At 43.5% G+C, this 25,892-nt stretch overlaps 2 protein-coding genes across 10 annotated transcripts in view; one reads left to right on the top strand and one right to left on the bottom strand.

The window, feature by feature from the left end:
• The window catches only part of SP110 (SP110 nuclear body protein), a 54,044-nt gene extending 34,436 nt beyond the window's left edge, over window positions 1-19,608 (bottom strand). For 5 of the 7 annotated variants that reach the window (XM_065930404.1, XM_065930398.1, XM_065930399.1 and 2 more), the window contains exons 1-8: window positions 19,489-19,608; window positions 15,938-16,085; window positions 13,609-13,777; window positions 10,073-10,342; window positions 8,141-8,224; window positions 5,487-5,564; window positions 3,055-3,183; window positions 585-731 (exon numbers count right to left, since the gene is read on the bottom strand). In XM_065930404.1, coding sequence (XP_065786476.1) covers window positions 585-731; window positions 3,055-3,183; window positions 5,487-5,564; window positions 8,141-8,224; window positions 10,073-10,342; window positions 13,609-13,777; window positions 15,938-16,075 — 1,015 coding nt within the window. In that variant the 5' untranslated portion in view covers window positions 16,076-16,085; window positions 19,489-19,608. The remainder of the gene's footprint in view (window positions 1-584; window positions 732-3,054; window positions 3,184-5,486; window positions 5,565-8,140; window positions 8,225-10,072; window positions 10,343-13,608; window positions 13,778-15,937; window positions 16,086-19,488) is intronic. The other 2 variants (XM_065930401.1, XM_065930405.1) reach the window with 2 other exon arrangements.
• The window catches only part of LOC136164855 (nuclear body protein SP140-like protein), a 93,164-nt gene continuing 86,867 nt past the window's right edge, over window positions 19,596-25,892 (top strand). For all 3 annotated transcript variants that reach the window (XM_065930408.1, XM_065930407.1, XM_065930406.1), the window contains exons 1-2: window positions 19,596-19,725; window positions 21,376-21,498. The gene's annotated coding sequence lies outside the window, so the exon portion shown is untranslated. The remainder of the gene's footprint in view (window positions 19,726-21,375; window positions 21,499-25,892) is intronic.

The following is a 25,892-nucleotide window of genomic DNA, read 5'->3' as shown; positions in this document are numbered from 1 at the left end:
AGGTACAAACATACAGTTATAAAATAAATAAGCCAAAGGGATATAACATACAGTATAAGAAATAAAGTCAATAGTATTGTAATAACTTTGAATGGGGATAGGTTGTTACTAGACTTATGGTGGTGATCATTTCATAGTATATGTAAATGAAACCCCTATGTAGTGTACCTGAAACTAACATAATATTGTACACCAAACATATTTCAATTAAAGAAAAAAAAAATTAAAAGAAGCTTTAAAACAGAAAGTAATTGTTAACAGGATATAGACTGATGTTATTAAAAATGTTCTCTCAGCTCTCAATATAATACAGTAAAGATATGTACAAAACTATTGAAGAAGCACATTGAAAAGATAGTTAATAAAATTTTCTAAAAAAAAATCCAGCTTTGATTAAGGTAGACATTAAAGAGAGTTGCAAAAATGTAAAATGATACCACTCACTTGATATTTTTATTTGAAAAGTGTACTATTTTTCATAAAAATATATTATTTATGGTAATAAGTTATTGGTCTATTGTGGGTTGCAAGAGAGAGCCTCCCACACTGAGCATTTAGATGACAAATTCCATCACCAGCCTTACCCTCTGATTTAGGCATCTGGGCACATTCTGTCCTCTTTTGTGCCCTTGTCACGACCTTTGCATTCCTGGTTGAGTGGTCCTCTTTATGAGTCACCTGATCTTGCTGTTGGAGTGTCTTTTGGATTCCATGCCCAAGTAAGGCTGCCCCTGGCCAAACAGTGATTTGGAAATAGTCTTAATTGGGGTCCCAGTGGCCCTCTTCCTTCCCCGAATAGTGATTGCCTTCTCACACTCCCAGTCTCCCCACTGTGAGACCTTGGTACCCCTGCTCTGTACCTCACTTTTCTCCTGCTATTTCTTTGTAATTATATATATATATATATATATATTTTTTTTTTTTTTCCCTTGTATGTACCTTCCTTTCCCCTGAAAACTTACCATCTATTCTCACTCTCTGTGCAACCTGCTGAAACCAATCAGATTAATTTGGGGGAACCCCAGAGCACTGGGGCTGATTTCCTATTTCCTGCCTTCAGACCCCTGCTGCCAGAAAGTGCCACATTCAAGTAAACATGGCCAGATGGTCTGTTTCAGCAGAGGAAGGGTCTCGTAAAGCACTTTACCAGGTTCCCTAGGGCCTGTGTGTGATACAGGGGACAGGAGAGACCCAGGATGCCTCTAGAAGGGAAGGGGCAAAAAGGCATCTAAGAATTGAGAGGCAGGGGCCCTGCATTGGAGGGTGAGGCTGAGACCCAGAGGATGAAGGGGAGTGGGAGTGGGGGTGTTAGCATTGGGTCTTTCTTCCCCCTTTATTTTGCCAGTGGATTTTGTATTTATATCTTTGGACTAGATTTTTTTTACTGAGTGCCAAATTGACTTCTCTGGTGGCTCAGACGGTAAAGAATCAATCCACCTGCAAGGCAGGAGACCAGGGTTTGATCCCTGGGTCAGGAAGATCCTCTGGAGAAGGGAATGGCAACCCACTCCAGTATTCTTGTCCGGAGAATCCCATGGACAGAGGAGCCTGACAGGTTACAGTTCATGGGGTTGCAAAGAGTCAGATATGACTGAGTGACTTGCACTTTCAAACTGGTGTACTGTGGGGAAATTGTCTCCTTGATTTCTCAATGCTTTTGTGAAAAGCTCTAGCCTCCTGAGACATAAAAGTATATATGATATAAAAATAGGGGATGTTTTCTTTCACTCCCCCTAGAATTATTTTGCTTTTCATATACCATAAAAATTAAATCTCTAGCTAGTTAATTACTGCCTAATCCAAAGAGGTGATAAAACTTCTCATTCTGGTCATGATCAAATGGTTGTGGCCAGGGCTAGGCTCCTAGGTTAAGTTCCACAGTAACAGGGACATAGGAGCACTCTATCCCTAGGTGTTTACGTGTCAAAAGGGATGAAGCCCAGAACTTGGAGAATCTTTAGTAAAAGCTGGAGACACCTGGGGTTTCTCTGGCTCTTAGAAAGAGGCATTTACATTCTCCCAAATTAGGGTAAAGACTCAGGATTTTGTCAATCTTATCTCAAAGCAGTAAAAAAAAAAAAAATTTGCTTTTCTCTTTTCAGAAGCAAAAGAAGATGACTGTCCTTATCCTGTATACAAACAGAAAATCCATCCTTCTTCTCCTGTGTCTATAGGATGTAATCTGCATTCACACAGAAGATTCCATCAGCTCTCTCCTTGTGCCTGTGGGTCTCCATATGAGAAATGTGACAATGTTGAACTGGTTGTGAATATCAATAAAAGAATTCTTCTCCCTGACCCAGGCGCTTTGTGGTTTTATAATATTCATATATCTAAAGAACATCACACTGCAGGAGTGGGTAATCTCAGAGACTCACGGTTCTTGACAAACCACACAGGTGCATAGACAGCACCAATATTGAAATGAACAGGTCAAAAATTGAATTCTAAAAATTTCCCCCAATATATTTGCGTCCTTTCTCAGCAACAACATCACCTACCATTCATCCAGCTGTTTAGGCCAGAAACTGAAGAACAAACCTTGATTTCTTTCTCTCATCCTCAGCTTCCAATTTACCAAATCTTGCCAACTTTACCCAAACTGATCTTGAATAGACCTTCTCTCCATCCACTGCCAGATCTGAATCCAGGCTGCTGTCAGCTCCCACGGCATCTGCCCCTTAAAGGAGTGCCCTGTATCCATTCTTTTCTATTTCCAATTCATTCTTTACATAACACCACAATTTTTTGTTGGTGAAAATTGAATCATGTCATGTACACACTGCTATATTGAAATGGATAACCAACAAGGTCCTACTGTACAGCCCAGGGTGTTCCCCTCAAAGCTGTGTGGCAGCCTGATTGGAAGAGGAGTCTGGGGGAGAATGGAAGCTGGGTTCCTTTGCCGTCCACCTGAAACTATCACAACATTGTTAACTAACCGTATATTCCAATATAAAATTAAAAGTTAAAAAATTGCATCATGTCACGTCACAGACTAGGTCTCTTCAGTGGCTCCCCATTGCACTTAGAATAAAATCCCATCTCCCACACCTTGACTGGCAAGGATGAACGGTCTCTGGCCTCCAGCCCCCTCTTGTGTTTTCATCTTACTTCCTCGGTGGCTTTTTTTGTGCTGTCTCTTCTTTGTGGTGGCCCAGATACATCTTTTTCTTTTCTTTCCTGAAAAGATACAGATCATCTTTATAGCTACAAACATTGATCTATCAACCTCATATGTCAACAATGCTTAGCTTCAAATCACAGTGACCAGGAGGTCATTGGTGATCTTTGGTGATGCTGAAATTCTAAAGCATCAGAGGAGAGAGAGATGTGAAGAAATGGAGACAATAAATTTGGGTAACTCATTTCTAGAAGTTTCATTGTGAAACAGAAGGGAGAGTGATGGAGGTGGCTGAAGTGAGAGGAGGATCAAGAGAAAATTCCTTTCATGAACTGTGATAGGACTGGGCATTGGTTGAATGAATATCCTTGTGAGAAAGTGAAAGTCACTCAGTCATGTCCGACTCTTGTGACCCCATGGACTGTAGCCCGCTAGGCTCCTCTGTCCATGGAATTCTCCAGGCAAGAATACTGAAGTGGGTTGCTGTGCCCTTCTCCAGGGGATCTTCCTGACCCAGGGAACCTGGGTCTCCTGTATTGCAGGCAAATTCTTGACCATCTGAGCTATCAGAGGGAGATTCTGAGTTCTCAAGAAAGAGGAGGGACCATGGAGATGGTCAGGAGAGGTGGAAGGGTTGCTTTGGAGAGAAAGAATGAACTGGAAAGGATCAGGCAGATGCAGCATTTACAGATGGGAGCAGGAAGAGAGGGAATTCCCATCTGATGCTTTTCTATGAAACAAGAGGAATGGTCATCTGTTGTGCAAAAGGCAAGCAGTGAGGTATAAGAGGTTTGAAAATTAAAAACTGTTTTTTTTTTTTTTTAGATTTGAGAGGATCACAGGAAGTGGAGTGGTCACGCGGTGTGGAGGGTCATTTATGCTGGAGTCATGAAGACACAGTGAGAACACACTGCCCAGTCATGTGCCTCTCTCCGACTGTGCCTGATTTCAGGTACAGTGTGCTGGAAGCAGCTAGTAGTCTCCTCCAAGTTCTGCCAGGAAGTTCTAGGCAAAGACAAGAAGCAAAGCAGGTAAAGACAGCAGTAGGTGACTGAAACAATGGATCTGGCACTCTAAACTGGTAAGAAGGGTTATGAAGAAAGGCAGATAGCACTTCCGTGGTGGCTCAGTGGTAAAGAATCTGCCTGCTGGTGCAGGAGACACGGGTTCCATCCCTGGTCAGGGAGGATCCCACATGTCTTGAAGCGACTCAGCCTGTGTACCACAACAATTGAGCCTGTGCTCTAGAGTTGGGCAGTGGCAACTCCCGAAGCCTTCATGCCCTAGAGCCCATACTCCCCACCAAGAGAAACCACTGCAATGAGAAGCCCATGCACTGCAATGAAGAGTAGCCCCCCACTTGCCACAGCTACAGGAAAGGTCAAGCACAGCACCGAAGACCCAGCACAGACAAAAATAAATAAATAAAAGAAAGGCAGATGATTGAATGGAGACAGAAAAGGCCCATGACTGGTCACCCAAATGATATTGAGAGAAAGCTGCAGAGGAAGAAATTTTAAAGAAGAAATCAGGGCAGGACAGATATTTTTGAATTCATTTTTATAGAGAAGGAGAGATCAGAAGTTGAGCAATAGCTATAGAAGGAGCAAACTTGAAGCACTGAGTGTCAAGAAAAGGAAATTTCAACTTATTGGGAAGTTGAGCCAGATTTTTTTTTTTTTTTTTTTTTGAGCCAGATTTAAATGATGAAAAGGCCCTTTGGGTTGGGGAGGCCAAGAACGGGTTGGGGGGAAAAGTCATTGGAAATAAGGAGTTGAAGGATTTGAGAGGTCAGGGTCTTGGATGGGTCTGTAACTCACATGGACCTTGCAGGTGTCCAGGAGGATAGCAGGACTGGAAGTGATAGAAAGATTCAAAGTCAGCCTTGAGGTCCTCCAGGGAGTGGTGGAGAAGTCAACATATGACAGCGATGAAAAGGGAGTGAGCCCTTCACTTGATGGTTAATCCTCAAAAGAGAGGATGGGGAGCAAGGGGCTGGGTGGGGCAGTGGGCAACCAGGGGTGGCATTCAACCTACCTTCCTACATGAGGAGAGGGTAGCAGAGAATTTTCAGTCTTGTCTTAAGAGGAAGCAGTGTCCTATTGGGGACTTTCCATTAAAGAGGGAAGTGTAACTAGCCCTATAAGAAGTTGTGTATGTAGGAGACCTTGATGATTTCAGAACAAACAATTCCAATGGGTGTGTATTTCAATGGCCCCAAATGCCTTCTCATTTCCATATAATTTTCATGAAGACCTTAGAGGAAGATGCAGTGAATGGGAAACAAACTATGTTGGGCATGATGCCTACAGTCACCTAGTGGGTGTTCATGACAAGATGCAGCCCCAAAGGCAATCCTTACCTTTCTTGCTGGGAAGTGTCCTGGATGCCTCCTGGAGCTCCTTTGAGTCATTTGGTTCAGGGACATCGTCTCTTCTCACTGACAAAAAAGTACAATTCATTTTAGAACTCAGAGACGGGCTGATAAGAAAGTGTTGAGAGATTCTGGTGGGAGAAGCAGAGAGTGGAGAGCACCCCTAGTACAGGTCTGGGGATTCACCAGGTTCCCCAACTTGGCCTGGGTTTGATCAACTTGTGGTTACTGCTCCCTGTGTGATTATCACAGTGAACTGGGAACAACTGTCCCACAGAGGACTCAGTTGGAGTTCTTTAGAGAGATTCCCCTTTCCCAGTGGAAGAAGAACAAAGACTCAGCAGCGAGTGTGCATGGTAATCTTGAATTCTGAGGGCCACAAAGAGGGTGAATGCCTTTGCCATATGAAAGGTACATGCTATTGCTTAGATATCTGTGATGGGATATTTTTAAACTGCTGTATCTGTGATTATTCATCTTGAGAAATAGTGAAGAAGACTAAGTGCCTTATATACTTCCATCTGTCTGTTGTCGGGAAAGCAGGAGTCAGCTTATGCTTGCCAGCATTTGTTAGCCGCAAGAATACCAAAAGTTCTGCTAGTTTTTGCTGCCCTAATAAATACAGAAAGACCTGAAGCCATATCAAATGAGGGCTCATCTCACAAATGGCAGTCATTTTCTTGCTTACACACTGCTATGAGATCTGTGTCAAGTTCCAGCCTACAGAGGAATAGCTAACTGAGGGAGCTAGCCAGCAATCATCAGACTTTAAAAATGATTTGTTGCATTTCAAATTATTTAAATACCTTAAAAATCCAAATGATGTAAAGAATGATACAGTTTGAAAATGAAAGTTCCCATAGTCAAGGTGGGGGCTGGAAAGGAGGACCATCCACATCTGGGGCACTGATTTAGAGTTAGGGTCAAACAGTATTTTTGTTTGTTTTGCATTCTTTTTTGTCTGGTTTTCCTTTACTGTTCAAGCTATAGCTCAGGATAACCAAAATAGCTGATACAGGGAAGTTTATTTTTCCAGAAGCAATTCAGAGAGTTGAGCAGTTTGGATGGACACGTTAAACAACATCATGGAATGCAATTTGCAAAACCCAACCTGTGTAAATATAAAGGGTAAATGACCCAATTTAAAGAGTAAATTGCAAGGGAGAAAAAAAGTCACAAAAGTTGAAACTTGCCATAGTGGCAGAAGGATGGTGTCTTTATATATTTATTGGCCACCCTTCGATGCCTGTGAGATCTTAATTCCCAGCCAGGGACTGAACTCGCACTGCCTGCATTGGAAGGTAGAGTCTTAACCACTGGACCACTGAGGAATTCCATTTTTTAAAAAAATTTATTTTAAATTGGAGAATAATTGTTTTTGCTTTGCATTTTGATGCAACAGTTTGGAGTTTTACCTACTCAAGTGGCCTCTGGGAGTTGCTGAACCAAATAGTCCTTCCCTGCTGGGATTCACACATCACCTGGCAGAGGAATGTTCTCTGTTTGCAGACTCCTTAGTGGTGTTTGGAGTCCAGGTCTTGATACTGTGCAGGACCCTGAGGGGCTCCTGGGCACAAAAGCTTTACTCTGTCCCCCATTTCTTAAATACAGGAAATAGGCTTCATCTGACCTCCAAGGCCTTCCCTAAATTCCAACCAGCATGTTCAAACAGATGCTAATTAGGGAAGGGAGTCGGGTGTGGAGATAAGGGAGAAAGGAATAATAGTACAGCCTGGGCTCCTCCTCAAGGGATATACAGGGCAATATTGTGACCTGTTTTGCAGATACTGAAACCCTCACCAGGTGGGAGAAATGAACAGTTTGCTGCCCATAAGCACAGAGACCCCCGAATGGCAGAAACAAGAGGTTGATCATGCTGTCTCCCAATTACCAAACCACCGACCAATCAGAAGAACATTCCTCTCTGAACCACAAATATAAAACTTCTCACTTACTCTGTCCAAACTGGGACACACAGTTTTGAGAACATTAACCTGCTGTGGTCCCTTTTGCCTGGCAAAACAATACAGCTGTTCTTTTCTACTTCATCCAAAACTCTGTCTCTGAGATATATCAGTAATTCGGTGTCAAGGTACAGAGGCTGGATTTGGCTTCAGTCGGGTCAGTACTAGTGGGGTTTCTGTCCCTCATCCTCAGCGTCCCTTCTCCATCCACCTTTCCCAGACCCATCTCCCTCACCCCACCGTCCATCTCCGCCCCGGGACTCTGTCTTCTTTCAAGAGCTCTGGTTTCCTGTCTGTTCAAGTTCCCGAGGGCAGGGAGTGAGCAGCAGTGGGAAAGGTGGACCAAGATGGAGAGTGGAGAGAAGAGACCTGGGCCTGGGTGTTCCGAATGGCTTGTCCTCATGGTAGACACAAAACTTAAGGTGAGCCTGCATATGTGTGTGTGTGTATGTGTTAGTCGCTCAGTCATGTTCTACTCTTTGCCACCCGATAGACCCATCAGGCTCCTCTGTCCATGGGATTGTCCAGACAAGAATATTGGAGTGGGTTGCCATTCCCTTTCCCAGGGATCTTCCTGACCCAGGGAACTTGGATCTCCTGCATTGCAGGCAGACTCTTTACTGTCTGAACCATTAGTGAAGCCCCAAGGTGAGGCTGAGTAGTCCAAATCTAGATTACCTGGCACAGAGTCTGAGGAAGTGCAGGGCATCTCTTGAGTGTCTTCTTTATCTTTTATTTGAGGGATCGGGTTGTCACTGGACACTGAGCAGAGGAAGAAAAGAAATTTCAGATACCAGGACCCACCAGCAGGAACCAGAGGTGGGAGGAACAAGAACAATCTATTCTAGCAGGTAAAAATGATGGGCCAGCTGAATACCAAGGCTCCTCGGGGGTGGGGTAGGCAGGAAGGGAGAACAATCATTTCCTTTCTTTCTTTCTCCCCCTCCCTCACCTACTGGCCATGCTGCATGGCTTGAGAGATCTCATTTCCCCAACCAGGGATCAAATCCAGGCCCATGACAATGAAAGCACTGAGTCTTAATCACCGTACTGCCAGGTAATTCCCCAATCATTTCCTTTCAATTAGTCTCTTATTAATGTAAAAATAGCACTTATTTCATTTTAAGTCTAGAAGATGGACTCTTGTTATTGGCGTCGTGATTATGTTAACCTTGTGCATATGCATACATGCTCAGTTGTGTCTGACTTTTTCGACTCCATGGACTGTAGACACTTGGCTCTTCTGTCCATGGAATTCTCCAGGGGAGAATATTGGAGTGAGTTGCCATTTCCTTCTCCAGGGGTTCTTCCTGACCCAGGGATTGAACCCACGTCTCCTGAAGCTCCTGCATTGGCAGGCAGATTCTTTAGCACTGTGACACCTGGGAAGCCCCTATGTTAACCTTATTTGGATGGTGATTTTAGATGAGTGGAGAAAACATTTGGACCAAATAAGACCCTTTATTCCCAGTATTGGAGAGCTCAGAATCCATGATACCATTTTTAACAGTGGCCAATAATATTCCACAGTTACATTTTACATAATCAAAGTGCTTTATCCTGATGGTTGGGGGAGATAAATGACATAACTGTAGAAGTGAAATCAGGCCCAGCAACCTTTAAACATTTGGTCATCTTTCCTAATAATTTCAGTAACATTCCTCGTAGAATCCAAGCTATATGAAAATGAATCTGGTTTAAACGGATGTCCCTGTAATCAGAGGGTGAGCAATCTGTAAAGCGTTAAGGCCGCTTGTTGCCCAAGTTACTTGACAATTCAGAGCAGTGTGTCCTGAGTGCTGGGTGGGCAGGGCTCTTGGACATCACAGCGTCAAATGGCTGTGACAACATCCCTGACAAGAGGTTAAGTGCATGGACCTCTGCTTCTTTTTCCTTGTCACACCAGCTCTTTTTCCTGGGGTTCCTGCCACAGCCCTCTTGACTTACAGGCAAGTGTTCTTCCTTCACAGCCACCTTAAGCCGGGCAAGTCAGTTCCAAGCAACGCTGCTCTGAACAGGAACAGGGGAGTGAGGGCATCCTTAATGAATATTCATCACTTATTTGGGGTGTTGTCGTTGGTCATTTATGTGTGTGAGTGTTAGTTGCTCAGTCATGTCCAACTCTGGGACCCCATGGACTGTAGTCCGCTAGGCTCCTCTCTCCATGGAATTCTTCAGGCAAAAATACTGGAGTGGGCTGACATTTCCTCTCCAGGGTATCTTCCTGACCCAGAGATCGAACCTGGGTCTCCTGCATTGCAGGCAGGTTCTTTACGGTCTGAGCCACCAGGGAAGCCAGAAGAAAACCATCGTAGGCTACAGGGACAGGATGTCAGGGAAAGGAGTGAACAGTTAAAATGCCAGGAGCCACCAGAGTACAAGAGCCAAAGAGCAGAGGCTTGGGCTGTTCTAGGGGTGGGAAGCAGGTGTTCTGGGCTCCAGGCCTTACCCAGGCTCCTGGCAGCGCCCACAGTCCCTCGTGGAAAGAGCTGTGTACGGTAGTGGGAGCTCGGGAAGAAGCAGGTCAACAGAGACGGGGCCCTGGGGTTCCAGGGCCACAGGCACCCTAGGCTGGGGAGGCCCCGGTGTTGGATGGAGTCTGTGTCTCACCTGGACTGAGTCTTCCTTCCTCGATGGTTCCCCGGAGAGCCACGGTGGGGCTGGGAGGGCTGGGCAGCTCACGCAGGACCTCAGAGCTGTGCTGGGCCGGTGCTCCGGGCTCGCTGACACTGGGTACATAGGGCGGGAGGCTCCGTAGGGGTTGTCGGCAGGGAAGACGCGGCAGGGGCAGGGTCCACGAGGAGCTCCTTCCTGCTGGGTTGGCTGGGGCTTCAAGAGGGATGGTTGTGATTCTGCTCCAGCCTCCATGGGAAGTGACAACTGGGATTGGCAAAGGACCGCACATAAGTATGTCGGAATTGTTTGGGGAAGAGATTTCTTTCTTTTTTTTTTAACTTTATATTTTGTATTGAAGTATAGCTGATTAACATTAACAATGTTGTGATAATTTCAGATGAACAGTGAAGGGACTCAACCACACAGATGCCTGTATGTATTCTCCCCCAAAGCCCACTCCCCTCCAGGAGGACATAACATTGACCAGAGTTCCCTGTGCTATACAGGAGGTCCTTGTTGGTTATCTATTTAAATACAGCAGTGTGTACATGTCCATCCCAAACTGAGAAGAGATTTCTTTAAACTTCACATTCAGTAGGACAAAGTCATGGAGGTATTCACTCCCTCACAGATGTGTAGAATGAATCCATCATCCATTTGTGGACCCATTTGTAGATTTTCTTTCTTTGATGTGGCCATATAGTGCAATATCAATAGCTGCTAACTTCTGATGTGACACCAGAGTGGTTTTCACCCGTGAAGTTGAGATTGGTTTTGTTCCCAGGGATTTAATTTTCTTCAGTTTCTCTCTAGTTGTGGCTTTAGAATTTAGACAATTATGTACAATGCTATAGTTTTAAATGTTGTCCTTGTTTTAAGCAATAAACATCTCACACCTCTCTGGAGCAAATGAGAGAAAATATAAATTTTTTCATGCTTCCCTGGTGGCTCAGCGGTAAAATAATCCACCTGCCAGTGCAGGAGATGTGGGTTCGATCCCTGGGATAGGAAGATCCCATGGAGAAGAAAATGGCAACCCATTGCAGTGTTCTTGCCTAAAAAATCCCATGGACAGAGGAGCTTGGTGGACCACAGTCCATGGGATCACGAAAGAGTCGGACACAACTTGGCAACTAAACAACAAAAACAACAATTCCTTTGCACAGTGTATGTTTTTATTTTTATGAAAGTCACTCAGTTGTGTCCAACTCTTTGCAACCTCATGAAACTGTAGCCCACCAGGTTCCTATGTCCATGGGTTTCTCCAGGCAAGAATACTGGAGTGGGTGCCATGCCCTCCTCCAGGGGAACTTCCTGACCAGGGATCAAACTGGGGTCTCCGGCAATGCAGGTGCATTCTTTACCAGCCCAGTGTACTAGGACCTCTATGTTCTAGTTTCTGCTCATTTCTGCAGACTCAGTTTCCATGCCTCCTTGCCTTGCACCCTATGCACTGGCCACACTGAACTTCCCTCCCATCCCACAACCCCAGGGCCTGGGCTCTGCCTGCTGCTCCCCTGCGTGTCCAGGGCTGGGTTTCTTTTATGATTCTTCTCCATTCTGTCTCAATCAGTAAACAAAAAAAGGAAAGTAAGGCCAGATTTGGGAGAGGATCCTAGAACAAAATCACAGAGTTGGATCCAGAAAGATGCTAGAGCTCAGTCAGGCTGGGGGTGAGAGGTGGGTTAGGAGTATATTCAGTGTGTGCATCCCTTTGACTCTTAAACTTACTTAGCCTGGCCTTTGAGAACTTGTTTCTCCCAGAACTGCCCCGATGCGGCTGTGATCTCAGGCCCACGTGCAGCTGTGCCAGCCTGGGGGAGGACTCATCTCTTCTGCTGCCCCTGTAGCTCAAGGAATCATTTCTCCCTTTGAGGAGGAGCCTCTTGATGGTAAAGTGTCAAAGAGCAGATGAAGAGCTGTCAACAGTGGTGACTCCAGTAGTAAGAATGATACCATTCAGTGTGATCTGCTGATCTTTTCCTTGTGGTTCTCAGATAAATGAACCACATACTTTAACTAAACTAAGTGATTTAACTGCCTGCTTCTCTTACTCTTGCTTCTTTCTTCCCAGCAATGTCATTGCTCTTTTAATACCACTTTATTTATTCAGTTCTTCTCTTTCTCAGGGAACTTCATTCTCTGCTTCTTACTCATACTCTCTTTTTATCTCTGTGTCCACAATTCATTCTCCCTTCTTCTTTAGCTAATTTTCTTGCCTCATTTAGCTTTATAATCTGCCCTCTAGCAGATTGTTTAGAATAGTGATTAAGAGACATCCCTGGTAGTTCAGAGGTTAAGACTTCAATCACTTTCTAATGCTGGGGGTGTGGGTTCCATCCCTGGTCAGGGAGCTAAGATCCATCCCACATGCCTCATGGCTAAAAAATCCAAAACATAAAGCAGAAGCAACATTGTAACAAATTCAATAAAGACTTTGAAAATGGTCCACATCAAAAATAAATCTTAAATTAAAAAAATAGTAACCAAAATCTTGGATCCTAGTATTAGGAGGTCCAAGTAGGACTCCTGGCTCTACACTTAGCAGACAAGTAACTTTGGAAAAGTTATTCTGAGCCTTAATTTCCTTATATGTCACATGGGGACAAGAATGACTTCTAATGATGACATAAGATAATCATACAAAGTGCCTGGGATAGTGTCTAACACACAGTAAGCACTCAGAAAAAAAGAAAAACCCAGCAACAAGGACCTACTGTATAGCACAGTGAACTATATTCAATATCTTGTAAAACCTATATTGGAAAAAAAATCTGAAAAGGAATATAAATATGTAACTGAATCACTCTGCTGTATACGTAAGACTAACATAACATTGTGAATCAACTATACTTCAACAAAGAAAAAGATACTTATTATTATCCATCCATGTCCATTTTTCTTCCTCTCTGGCTCTCCTTCTGTCAGGCTAGGTCTCTTCTGTCACTTTATGTGTTCCCTTCCCTGGAGACTGCCCAGGATGTTGAATTGTACAGTCACCTCCCCCCCACCCTCCCACCCCATAGAACATGTAAGACAGAAATGGTTGTGTCATCTAGAAATTCACCTTAGAGAACCAGAGCCAGGGGCTGTTTTCCTGGCACACTCCTGAGAGAGAATGGTCCATCTCTTCCCAAAGAGAAAGTGAGGAGTTAAAGTGCATATTCCTCAAGGCAGAAAACCAGTTTGAACTTTTAGCATAGCAACTTCTATCATGTTCCTAAAGCCCAAAGGTATTCATGAAGCCTTGAACTTGGTCAAGAATTCGCCTGCCAATGCAGGGAACATGAGTTTGATCCCTGATCCGGGAAGATCCCACATGCCACAGAGCAGCTAAGCCCATGTGCCACAACTACTGAGCCTGTGATCCTCTAGAAGAGAAGCCACTGTATTGAGAAACTCAAGCACTGCAACGAAGTCTAGGTCCTGCTCACTGCAACCAGAAAAAGCCTGCTCAAAGCAGTGAAAACTCAGCACAGCCAAATAATGATAAATAAATAAAAACAAAATTTTAAAAAAGAGCCTCATACCTCTTGTGAAGCTATTGAGAGTTGTTATCAGGTTAGGATATTCCTTCAGGTTAATTTGGCTGAACAGTATCTTCAAAAATGACAGACTAAATGTCTTCTCCTGTTGGGTAAGAATGTTGTACACGACTCTGCATAAAGGGACCAGATTTTCCCAGGCTTCCATAGATTCCTTAAAAAGCAGAATAAAGGATTATCATACATGATTATAAAATGGCATGGAGATTTATCACATATTTGTGGTTTTCTAAGCTGTAAGAAAGCGATTTTTGCTCTTAAGGAATTTAATGCAAACTGTGTAGCCAAACCCTCTAACATAGAGAAACCACATTTCCACATGTTTATTTTTGGAGCTTCATATATATTGATATTTGAGTGGTTAGTCACAGGAGTTTAGCATCCTGGAAAATAAGTTTCTCTTGTGAACCTTATTTTAGGTACATTTGAGAGAAGAGAGAAATGTTAAGGAAGAAAAGTGGAAACAAAGACTGCTCCTGTCTAATTCTCCAAGACTCTGGCCAGGACTCTTTAGCTGTGGATCTACGAATTGGTCACAAGTGGCTCTGCTCTCTCTTTCCTTCTCTCATGAACTTGAAATGCCCTAAATAGGAAATCCGAGAAATCCTCCTGAGAGGTTGACCAAGAGGAGAAACATGGCAGGAGAGAATTGACTGAAAAATACTTGTTGAGCAATAACTTGGTTTGGTGAGCAATGACTGGGTTTGGGTATCTAGCAACAGATAATACCAACATGGTGCTACCATGTTGGAGGAGGGGCATTAGTGGGTTGAAATGATAGGCATTAAATAAATATCCAGTTCATATCAAAAGCAGTGTTATGAAGGAAAGTGTAATTTGCTATGAGAAAGAATACTAAGGGGGACTTAATTAGAAGAGTAGGCTAAGGATGCCTCTCTGAGGAGTGATGAGAGAGTTAATTCTTAGGTAGATTCAAAAGGAGTCCAGGGCCCTCAAGGAGGAAGGGGTCCAGGGCCCTTGAGCAGGAGAAAGGGATCGGGGGCTCTCAAAGAAGAGAAACGGACAAACTCTTTTTTCTACATTGCTTTGTCTTATTCACATAAGATGTTATTTTCTTTAAGTTCAGAGCTAATGATTACACAACAAAACTCATCTTGAAATCTGTACTAAGGATTATATAACAACAATTCATCTTGCATTGAGGACATGTTTCTTCTTCTTAAAAAGGAACCTTCTGACTTATCTTGTTATCTTAAGACTCTATGTTGTGGGAGTGGGTCTGGTAAGACCTTTCTACTGTTTTAATCTTGTTAAATTAAGATATATCTTGTAGGAGTGGGTCTGGTAAAAGTATATAAGGCCTTGATAAGAGTAGTGGATGGGCACTCTTTGTCCCCCTTCTGATGTCTGTGTCAGAAGCTTTCTTTGTCCTTTTTCACTTTAATAAAACTCTGCTACACAAAAGCTCTTGAGGGATCAAGCCTGGTTCCTGATCCTGAAGCTAAATCTTCTTTGGAGATCACAAATCTGACATCATTCACTGTAAGCTATCAGTGACACCTTGATCATGATCTGAAAAGGGGTTGGATCCAACTGGGCCAAGACTGGGGGAAGATTGTGCTACCACTGCTAGCACTTTTCTGGGGCTCAGATTCTTAGGGCTCAATAAAGGCTTTAAGTAACCTAAATTATACGAAAAGAATCTCACTTTGTCCACATAACCACATCTCCCACTGTCTGCCTTGCTTCACATCAGAATGGACTTTGAGTGACAAACTCTTATGGATTGAATGGTGCCTCCTTCTATCCAAAGATATGTCTGCTTGAAATCTGTGAATGAGGCTGTGTTTAGAAAAAGGGTCTTACAGGTAAAATAAAGTTAAGAAGCTTAAAATGAGACCATCCTGGATTATGGTAGGCCCTAAATCACAGTGACGAAGTGTCCTTGTAAGAGAAGAAAAAGGGAGAAGGTACAGTTGAGAAGGCAGTGTAGAGATGGAAAGAACGTGTGAAGTGAAGTTTTTATAAACCAGGTTCACCATGGGTTGCTGGAAGTAGTAGAAGACAGAGGAATTCAGGGAATGGATTGTCCCTGAGTCTTGAGAAGGAGCAAACTCTGCCAACACCTTGATTTTGGACTTCTGAACCTCAGAACTGTGAGAGAACGTATTTCTTTGTTTTAAGCCATCTAGTTTGAAGTCACCTACCTTGGACACCTTCTTTCCTTGGTAATGACCATTTTAGTCTGGAACTTCCAAATTCTAGAAGCTCTGGAGTGTTGTGGTTTGAGACCTCAACAGCTGGGCATTCTTGGTGGGGGTGGGTTGCCATGGCAAAGCAACAAGTGACTCACCCTGTACAGTCTCTCGGTGATGAAGAAGTTGTCTCGGAGGCCTTCAAAGAAGGGAAATGGCTTGTTGATGGCATAAGCGATCTCCAGCTTCTGATGTATGAAGTGCTGAAGAAGAGCCTCTTCTAAGGCCCTGGTCATGGTGACTCTCCTACAGAAGGGGCACAAGAAGAAAGGAGAAGCAAAGATTTTGCAGAGTTAGGGGAGCCATTCTCTGTGCTGCACAGGCATCTGGAGACAAGCATTCTGGTTCCCAAAGGCATCCCTTAGTGGTCCACAGAGTCACCTCTGATGAAAAGACTTATGGGCATAGGAAGCAGTGACTATGCTCAGCAACACAGAGGGCAAAGTGACCCACAATGTGACGCAGGAATCCCGAAGGGGCAGCTGGTGATAGACAGGGCCACTATGTACCAAGTGCCTCCTGTGTCCATTTCACATCTCAGAACAGACATGGCTTTTCCCATGCCCGTGGGACATCATAATAGTTGACCATTTATAGGTCATGCAAAAATGTCAATAAGTTATAATAGGAAGAAAATGCACCTTTGATATTCTTGAAAAATTGTTGAGAAAAGGGAAGCAGTAACAAAAAATTCAATCATCTAGAGATTTTTAAAAAAACAAAATGAACACGGATCTTTTTTTCCAACTTTGTATCAAAGAGAAAATTGAACTGTAATTAAGGAGACACAGGAGACTCAAGTTCAATCCCTGGGGTTGGGAAGATCCCTAACCCCAGGGGGAGTAGGAAATGGCAACCCACTCTAGTATTCTTGCTTGGAAAATTCCATGGACAGAGAAGCCTGGTGGGTTGTAGTCCATAGGGTCGCAGAGTTGGACATGATTGAGTATGCATGCACAATGATTTTCTAGATATTTAATCCCAGTGGCAGATTGAGCACCCCTGTCTCTTTCTCCTCATTCCCAAATATGTTAAGTTTAACAGAAAAGAAATATATGTTGTAAAAAACAATCATCACAACAGACCAGAAAACAAGAGAAGATGCTATTGGGATAATCGTGAAGAAATCCTAGAAGATAGAGGGCCAATGGGAAAGGAACTAACTGTTCACCATCTGCATAGGGGAAGGATATTGCAAAGATCAGCACAGAGCCAGAAAGTACCAGAATGACCACTTGCTGAGATGGGGAAGGGGCCCTGAATGACTAATTATACCACAGCATTCAGAACAAAACATTCATCATATTCCTCACTCTTCATCTGTTATGATTGCCAAGGACGCACTTGAGGCACAAAGAGGTTAAATTACTAGCCTAAAGTATTTGGAAAAGGTCCGTTTTCATTCCAATCCCTAAGAAAGGCAATCCCAAAGAAAGCTCAAACTACCGCACAATTGCACTCATCTCACACACTAGTAAAGTAATGTTCAAAATTCTCCAAGCCAGGCTTCAGCAATACGTGAATCGAGAACTTCCAGATGTTCAAGCTGGTTTTAGAAAAGGCAGAGGAACCAGAGATCAAATTGCCAATATCCGTTGGATCATCGAAAAAACAAGAGAGTTCCAGAAAAACATCTATTTCTGCTTTATTGACTACGTGAAAGCCTTCGACTGTGTGGATTACAATAAACTGTGGAAAATTATGAAGGAGATGGGAATACCAGACCACCTGACCTGCCTCTTGAGACACTTGTATGCAGGTCAGGAAGCAACAGTTAGAATTGGACATGGAACAACAGATTGTTTCCAAATAGGAAAAGGAGTATGTCAAGGCTGTATATTGTCACCCTGCTTATTTAACTTATATGCAGAGTGCATCCTGAGAAACGCTGGGCTGGAAGAAGCACAAGCTGGAATTAAGATTGCCGGGAGAAATATCAATAACCTCAGATATGCAGATGATACCACCCTTATGGCAGAAAGTGAAGAGGAACTAAAAAGCCTCTTAATGAAAGTGAAAGAGGAGAGTGAAAAAGTTGGCTTAAAGCTCACCATTCAGAAAACTAAGATCATGGCATCCAGTCCCATCACCTCATGGGAAATAGATGGGGAGACAGTGGAAACAGTGTCAGACTTTATTTTTTTGGGGGGGCTCCAAAATCACTGCAGATGGTGACAGCAGTCATGAAATTAAAAGACGCTTACTCCTTGGAAGGAAAGTTATGACCATCCTAGATAGCATATTAAGAAGCAGAGACATTATTTTGCCAACAAAGGTCTGTCTAGTCAAGGCTATGGTTTTTCCAGTGGTCATGTATGGATGTGAGAGTTGGACTGTGAAGAAAGCTGAGTGCCGAAAAATTGATGCTTTTGAACTGTGGTGTTGGAGAAGACTCTTGAGAGTCCCTTGGACTGCAAGGAAATCCAACCAGTCCATCTTGAAGGAGATCAGTCCTGGGTGTTCATTGGAAGGACTGATGCTGAAGCTGAAACTCCAAAACTTTGGCTACCTCATGCGAAGAGTTGACTCATTGGAAAAGACCCTGATGCTGGGAGGGATCGGGGGCAGGAGGAGAAGGGGACGACAGAGGATGAAATGGCTGGATGGCATCACCGACTCGATGGGCATGAGTTTGAGTAAACTCTGGGAGTTGGTGATGGACCGGGAGGCCTGGCATGCTGCGATTCATGGGGTCGCAAATAGTTGGACACAACAGAGCGACTGAACTGAACTGAACTGAAAGTGTTTGGTGGCCAAGCAGAACTCATTTGACCAAAGTCCCATTTCTCACTAGTGCAAGATACAGTAGGCATCTCATAGATGAGTATTCAGGTGCGTATTATGTAAAAGGGTCTTAAAAACGAATGAGCAAAGACAAACATCCAGTAAGGGAAAAAACAAAACAAAAGACATACACAGACAACTGAGTCAAATGCACAATAAATACATAAAAAACATGGTAACTCGATAGTAATCAGAGCAGTGTAAGCAAAGACAAGTTCGTAACATTTGCCTGTCAAGTTGGTCGAGATACAAATAATAGCAATAATCATAGACACTCCTAGTCCAGATACAAACTGGTCCAGCATTCTGGAGATTAATTTAGTAACCAGTACCAAATACCCTGAAATATATACCCCCTCAAGTCCTAAATTCCACTTCTGGGAATTTATTTCAAGAAAATAATCATGAATGTGCTTCAAGAAAAAGTATTGAAAAGTGGATACACTAGAGCAGAAATGAAATATCCTCTCCTGAGTTTCTCTTTCCCACTAATTCCCAGCTACTTCTGGTCACTTGTACAGTGAATAATGAATGAGCTGCCAGTTGGGGGCAGAGTGCAGGATCACTCTTCATGGCCAATGAAGATAGAAAGCAAAACTTAAGTTCCAACCACAAAAACAAACTAGAATTTAGGGAAAAAAAATTGAGTTGCATTTGCTCCTCCTTGTCATTTGTCTTCTTTTTAACCATCTCCTATTAAATCCCACAGTCCCCTCTCTGACTCTTTGGAAAATACTATTTTACAAAGAAAGAGAGTCACAGTTGAAATTGTTTAGTTTCATGCAGCAGCTACAGCTGCTGCCAGGACATAAATGGTAAAAGTCAATCACCCAAAGTGAATAAAGCAGCCTAGACGAAAACCCACCTGGATGCTGAGATGGCTACCTGTTCGTGGCCCCTTAAGGATCCAGAGGCTGGCCTGGGGTAGCTCCTGGGAGACTGGCAAAAGGGCAGAGAGAGACCAGTGGGCAAAACAGGAAGTCCCTGCTTTGCTACACATGACGACGACGGCCTGGCTTCCAGGAAAGGAAAGTGAAAGTACTTGGGCTGATCCTTCAGAGCTGCCTCGGAGTCTGCAGCCTCCCTCTACCTCCGGAAACTGGTGAGATTCCCAGGGCGTGTGGGGGCTGAGGAGGGGGATTGCTGCTTATCGGTACCGTCCTGGGAGGTGGGTACAGAGGGGAGGAGGCCTGGGGTCAGCCCCAGGGTCCCCAGGAACTGGGAATCTGCCATCTGTTTGCTTTCCTACCCACCTCTATGTTTCCCCTGGACTCCTCTTCCTTCTGTACTTTTTGGAGTAATGAAAATGTACCTAAACTGAGTTGTGGTGATGGTGATGGTTACACAACTAAATAAATTTGCTAGAGATCGTCAAATTTAAGGGAAAAAAACAAAGCAGAGGTGCGGTGACTCAGAAATGCCTGTACTTTGTCAGGATAAAATTACTACCCAAGAAAATTGAATCGAAGGAAACCTGAACATAAACTGAAATCATGCCGTGGCAGGCAGACCTCCAAGCAGGAAAGTGTCTTTGAATAGGCTGGCAGGTGGGAGCTGGGAGCATGTGGAACCCGGATCTAGGGCAGAGTCGGGGCTAGGAGACCCCTCCAGGGAGGCAGGGAATGCCCACTCTGTACAGCCCATTAAAGATTTCTAATATGTGATGTTGTGCAGGGTCTGTGAGAAATCCTTTAATGTGGAAATCTGTTTAACTTTCTTTAAATCACTGCTTACTCCTTGGGGGAAAAGTTATGACCAACCTAGACAGCATATTAAAAAGCAGAAACGTCACTTTGCCAACAAAGGTCCATCTAGTCAAGGCTATGGTTTTTCCAGTAATCATGTATGGATGTGAGAGTTGGACCATAAAGAAAGCTGAGCACCGAAGAACTGATACTTTTGAATTATGGCGTTGGAGAAGACTCTTGAGAGTCCCTTAGACTGCAAGGAGATCCAGCCAGTCCATCCTAAAGGAAATCAGTCCTGAATATTCATTGGAAGGACTGATGTTGAAGCTGAAACTCCAATACTTTAGTCACCTGATGCAAAGAACTGACTCATTTGAAAAGACCCTGATGCTGGGAAAGATTGAAGGCGGGAGGAGAAGGGGATGACAGAGAACGAGATGGTTGGATGGCATCCCTGACTCAATGGACATGAGTTTGAGTAAACTCTGGGAGTTGGTGATGGACAGGGAGGCCTGGCATGCTGCAGTCCATGGGGTCGCAAAGAGTCTGACACAACTGAGCTACTGAACTGAACTGAACTGAAATCACTGATGCTCAAATGTATTCAGTCCATGGGTTCCCCTACCAGGACACATACAGTGTCCTATCCCTCAGGAAAAAAAAAAAAGGGAAACACAGTCCTAAGGTCTAAGAATCCTTGAAACCAAGATTAACCTACACGGGCAAGAGCTCAATTTTATTGAAGCATAAAATGCATCTGTTGTAAGTGTGCATGTGGTGAGTGTTTACAAATATAATTACAACCACAATTAAGATACAGACCAATTCTATCACCCCAGAAAGTTCCCTGTGCCCTTTGCAGATAGCCTCCTCTCCAACCCCAGCATCAGGCAATCACTGTTCTACTTTTTCTATGACTACAGATTTGTTCTGCTTGTATTGAAGTTTTACATAAATGGAAACACCCAGTATGCACTTTTGGATGTCCGGCTTCTTTTGCTCATCACAATGCTTTTGAGATTCATCCTTGTTGTTGAAGGGCTAGTAATTTTTTTCCTCTTTAGGTGTGTGGCCCACCTCATCCTATCTGATCATCACCATGTCACCAACATAATCAATCTGTGTGATGTTCTTTGAGAGGCCCAGCTGATCCAGATATCTTTGAACTGTGTTATGACAAAGGACAGGTGAGTTTCTGTTACTTTAAGAAAAACTGTGAATGAATGATCTTATCTGTCCTGTGAGAATAAAAAGTTTCTGATCCCCCTTTTTAATCAGTATGGAAAGAATCTATTTGTCAAATCAGTGGCCACATACATGACCTGGGCCTGGGATCTCACTGCCTAGACTGCCTATTTTCTTGTTCCAGTCCTCCAGCCTTCTTATAAACTCTTTGAGCTACCCAATACACTTCTAAGAAATTGATTTTCTGCCTGAGTTAGTCTGAGTCAGTTTTGATTATTTGTACCCCCACATCCCAACTGGTTAAAAAGTTGGTTGTTGTTTTTGAGTTGCCGAGTCATGTCTGACTCTTTTTTGAACCCATAGACTGTAGTCTACCAGGCTTCTCTGTCCATGGGTTTCCCAGGCAAGAATACTGGAGTGGGTTGCCATTTCATACTCCAGGGGATCCTCCCGACCCAGGGATCAAACCCATGTCTCCTGCTTGACAGTCAGATTCTTTACCACTGAGACCTGGGAAGCCCAAAAAGCTGGTAGCAGAGAGTGAATTGTGGGCAATAGATCTTCACAGAAATGTCATCAATCTGAGATGGGTTATCTGACCTAATTAGACATAAATAAATAATAAATAAATAAACCAATAGTGTTCAAAGATGAGTAGACTTTGCTAAGTTAATAGCAAATTAACTAATAACATTGGATTGTGATCAGGACTCTGCAATTCACACGACTATTCCAAATGTCAGATCTTAGCATACTTAACAAAGTGGAGAGACATTTTTTCAGGTAGAAAGAAAGTGTTAACCTGCTCCAGAGATTGTCACCTACTTGACCTAAGTCTGGGTGGGAGAATAGAGCAAGGAGGCAGGTCAGAATCTCCTCATCCCCCAGGTCATATGGAAGAAAAAGGAGACAACGTTACCCCTCCATTATAAGCCAGGGACCATCTGATGGTCATTGGTGGGCTTGCACCAGACATCCCTGAACTTATCCTAGAGACATTGATTCTCTAGTGAACAGAGATGAATTCTCTAGTGAACAGAGTGGAAAACAGAAGCTAAATTTCCTATCATTATCTGACTAATGCAGAATATTGCCAAGTAAAGTTTTCTTGTAAATTTGGCAGAAAAACCCCCTAAGCCCTATTCTTACTACCATCAGCTGAGGAACTCCAAAGACCTTGTGCTTATAAGCAAAAGAGGCGGCATATTTATGCCAGCTGGTCTAGTCTGTGTCCAACTTTGTTGGGGCCACTGTGCCCAATGGAGTTCAAAAACCAAGGACAGCGGTGCCCACCAGAGGCAGAGCTTACTAGCCTCTTTGCCCACAAAGTGAGGGAGAGAGAGAAGTGGGCAGCCCCATGTATGTCAGCACCTAGTAGGCACATGGACTCTGCTCATCTCTTGGGCTCTGCTGGGCTCTGCTCATCTCCTGGGCTCTGCTCATCTCCTGGACTCTGCTCATCTACTGGGCTCTGCTCGTCTACTGGGCTCATCACGTCCTGGCACCTGGAATCTGGCCCAGCCAGATTCGTGTTCACTTCTTTGGGGGAAAGAGAACAGATGAGGGTAGAGAGGTAGAAATCTTCTGCCTCCTATACTTGGAAAACATGTTTATGCAGATTTTCGAGCATTCCTATAGTGACTCAGAAGCACTGGGATTCGGTGAAACATACTTCGGAAACACTACTAGGAGTTTCCCAGTTCTCACCTACGTTGGCCCCTGATTCTCACCAAGACCCTGGATTCTATAGACACCTTGACTCTCATTCACCTCTATCTTTGACCCATTGTCCTGCCTAGATTTCCATTCCTCTGGTTTTGTTTATTTACCTGTGCTTTGCCCCTGTTCCTTTATCTTTCAACTTGATGCTAATGTAGTGTGCTTTTCCTGAGTGCCTGTTAAGTCGCTTCAGTCCTGTCTGACTCTCTGAGGCCCTGTTGGGCTCCTCTGTGAGATTCTCCAGACAAGAATACTGGAGTGGGTTGCCGTGCCTTCCTCTAGGGGATCTTCCAGACCCAAGGATGGAACCAGCTTCTCTTATGTCTCCTGCATTGGCAGGTGGGTTCTTTACCACTAGCTCCACCAAACTTTTCCAAAGTTGCTTCAAATCCTTTACAAAATGAGAGCTGGGTATAAATGAAAAAATGATGTACACACATAAATGTAACACACTTGTTGCTAGCGCCATCACTTTGTCCTTTAAGATGTAGGGAGTCTTAGTTCTGAATCCTTCCCCCACCCAAAGAAAAGCCTGTCACTTTGAGATTTCAGAGACTAGTTGAAGGGAGAAGCCAAGATGGCGGAGGAATAGGACGGGGAGACCACTTTCTCCCCTACAAATTCATCGAAAGAACATTAGAACGCTGAGTAAACTTCACAAAACAACTTCTGACTCTAGCAGAAGACATCAGGCGCCCAGAAAAGCAGCCCATGTCTTCGAAAGGAGCACGACTGAACCAGCGAACCTAAACAAGAGACCACCTCCGCCCGCCTGTGTCAGGGCGGAAATTAGACACTGAAGAGACCGGCAAACAGAAGCCAAATAAACAAAGGGAACCCTTCAGAAGGGACCGGTGCAACAGATTAAAATCCCTGTAGAAAACACCGACTACACCGGAAGGGGCCTGTAGATATCGAGAAGTGTAAGCTGGAACGAGGAGCTATCTGAAACTGAACCGAACCCACACTGACCACAACAGCTCCAGAGAAATTCCTAGATATATTTTTACTTTTTTTTTAATTAAAATTTTTTTTTCTTTTTTAATTTTTTCTCTTTTATTTTCTTTTAAAATTCCCTATTGCTCCCCCATTACTCCTTAACTTTCATTTCCATTTTCATATATTTTTACTATTTTTTTAATTAGGAAAAAAATTTTTTTCCTGTTTTATTTTTTCCTCTTATTTTCTTTTAAAGTCCTCTATTACACCTCTATTACTCCTTAATTTTCATTTTCATTTCACTATAACCTTGCAAAAAAAAAAAAAAAAGAAGCCATATTTTTAAACCGAATTTCATATATATTTCTAAAATTTTTTGTGTCTTTGTTTTTAATATTGTATTTTTAAGAGTTTAACCTCTACTCTAGATTTTTAATCTTTGTTTTTCAGTATTTGATATCAATTTTGGACATTTAAGAATCCAATATTCAGTACTCAATTTTACTCAGGAATATGTTGACTAGTCCCTCCTACTTTTGACTCTCTGTTTTCTACCTCAGAACACCTCTATTTCCTCCTTTCCCCTTCTCTTCCCAATCCAATTCTGTGAATCTTTGTGGGAGTCTGGGCTATGGAGAACAATTTGGGAACAGAGAACTGCGTAGATCCTGTCTCTCTCCTCTTGAGTCCCCCTTTTCCTCTTCCTGCTCGTCTCTATCTCCCTCCTCCCTCTCCTCTTCTTCATGTAACTCTGTGAACCTCTCTGGGTGTCCCTCACGGTGGAGAATCTTTTCACCATTAACCTAGAAGTTTTACTATCAGTGCTGTATAGTTGGAGAAGTCTTGAGATTACTGGAAGAATAAAACTGAAATCCAGAGGCAGGAGACTTAGGCCCAAAACCTGAGAACACCAGAAAACTCCTGACTACATGGAACATTAAGTAATAAGAGACCATCCAAAAGCCTCCATACCTACCCTGAAACCAACCACCACCCAAGAGCCAATAAGTTTTAGAGCAAGACATACCACGCAAATTCTCCAGCAATGCAGGAACATAACCCTGAGCGTCAACATACAGGCTGCCCAAAGTCACACCTAACACATAGACTCATTACATCTCAAAACTCATTACTGGACACTCCATTGCACTCCAGAGAGAAGAAATCTAGTTCCATGCACCAGAACATCAATGCAAGCTTCCCTAACCAGGAAACCTTGACAAGCCAATCGTCCAACCCCAACCACTGGGTGAAACCTCCACATTAAAAAGTAACCACAGACCACCAGAATACAGAGACTAGTTGAAGCTCAATTTTTTCCCTCCTGGTTACATTTGAAAAGTGCCCATAGATTCAAGAAAACTTAGAATTGCACATCAGTCTTCTCTGTCCAAACTTAGCTCTTCCTTCTGGTTGCAGGAGTTGGGAGAGGACTTTCTGGCCTCTGGCTGCTCTCCAGAAATTTGAAGAATATTTTCTCCAGCATTTTGGTTCTCTCCAGTCCTGGGTCTGAATACTGGATCTGAATACTGGGTCCGATTTCATCCACTCCAGGCTCACGACTGTGCCGGGTCAGCCCATGGGCCCATGAGAAAATCTGAAATGTCTGGCTTTACGTTTTTGCCTTCTCACAGTCACGTTGGCAGGGGGCAGGAGCAAGTGTGGTTTCTTCCTCCTGGTCAGCACTGTGCCACTTCACCTCAAAACACATCTGATTTTTTTTTAGTTCAAAGAGCTT

This window comes from Muntiacus reevesi, chromosome 3 (assembly GCF_963930625.1).
Source record: "Muntiacus reevesi chromosome 3, mMunRee1.1, whole genome shotgun sequence".
Taxonomy (NCBI): Eukaryota; Metazoa; Chordata; class Mammalia; order Artiodactyla; family Cervidae; genus Muntiacus; species Muntiacus reevesi.
This window is presented reverse-complemented; position numbering and strand designations above follow the sequence as displayed.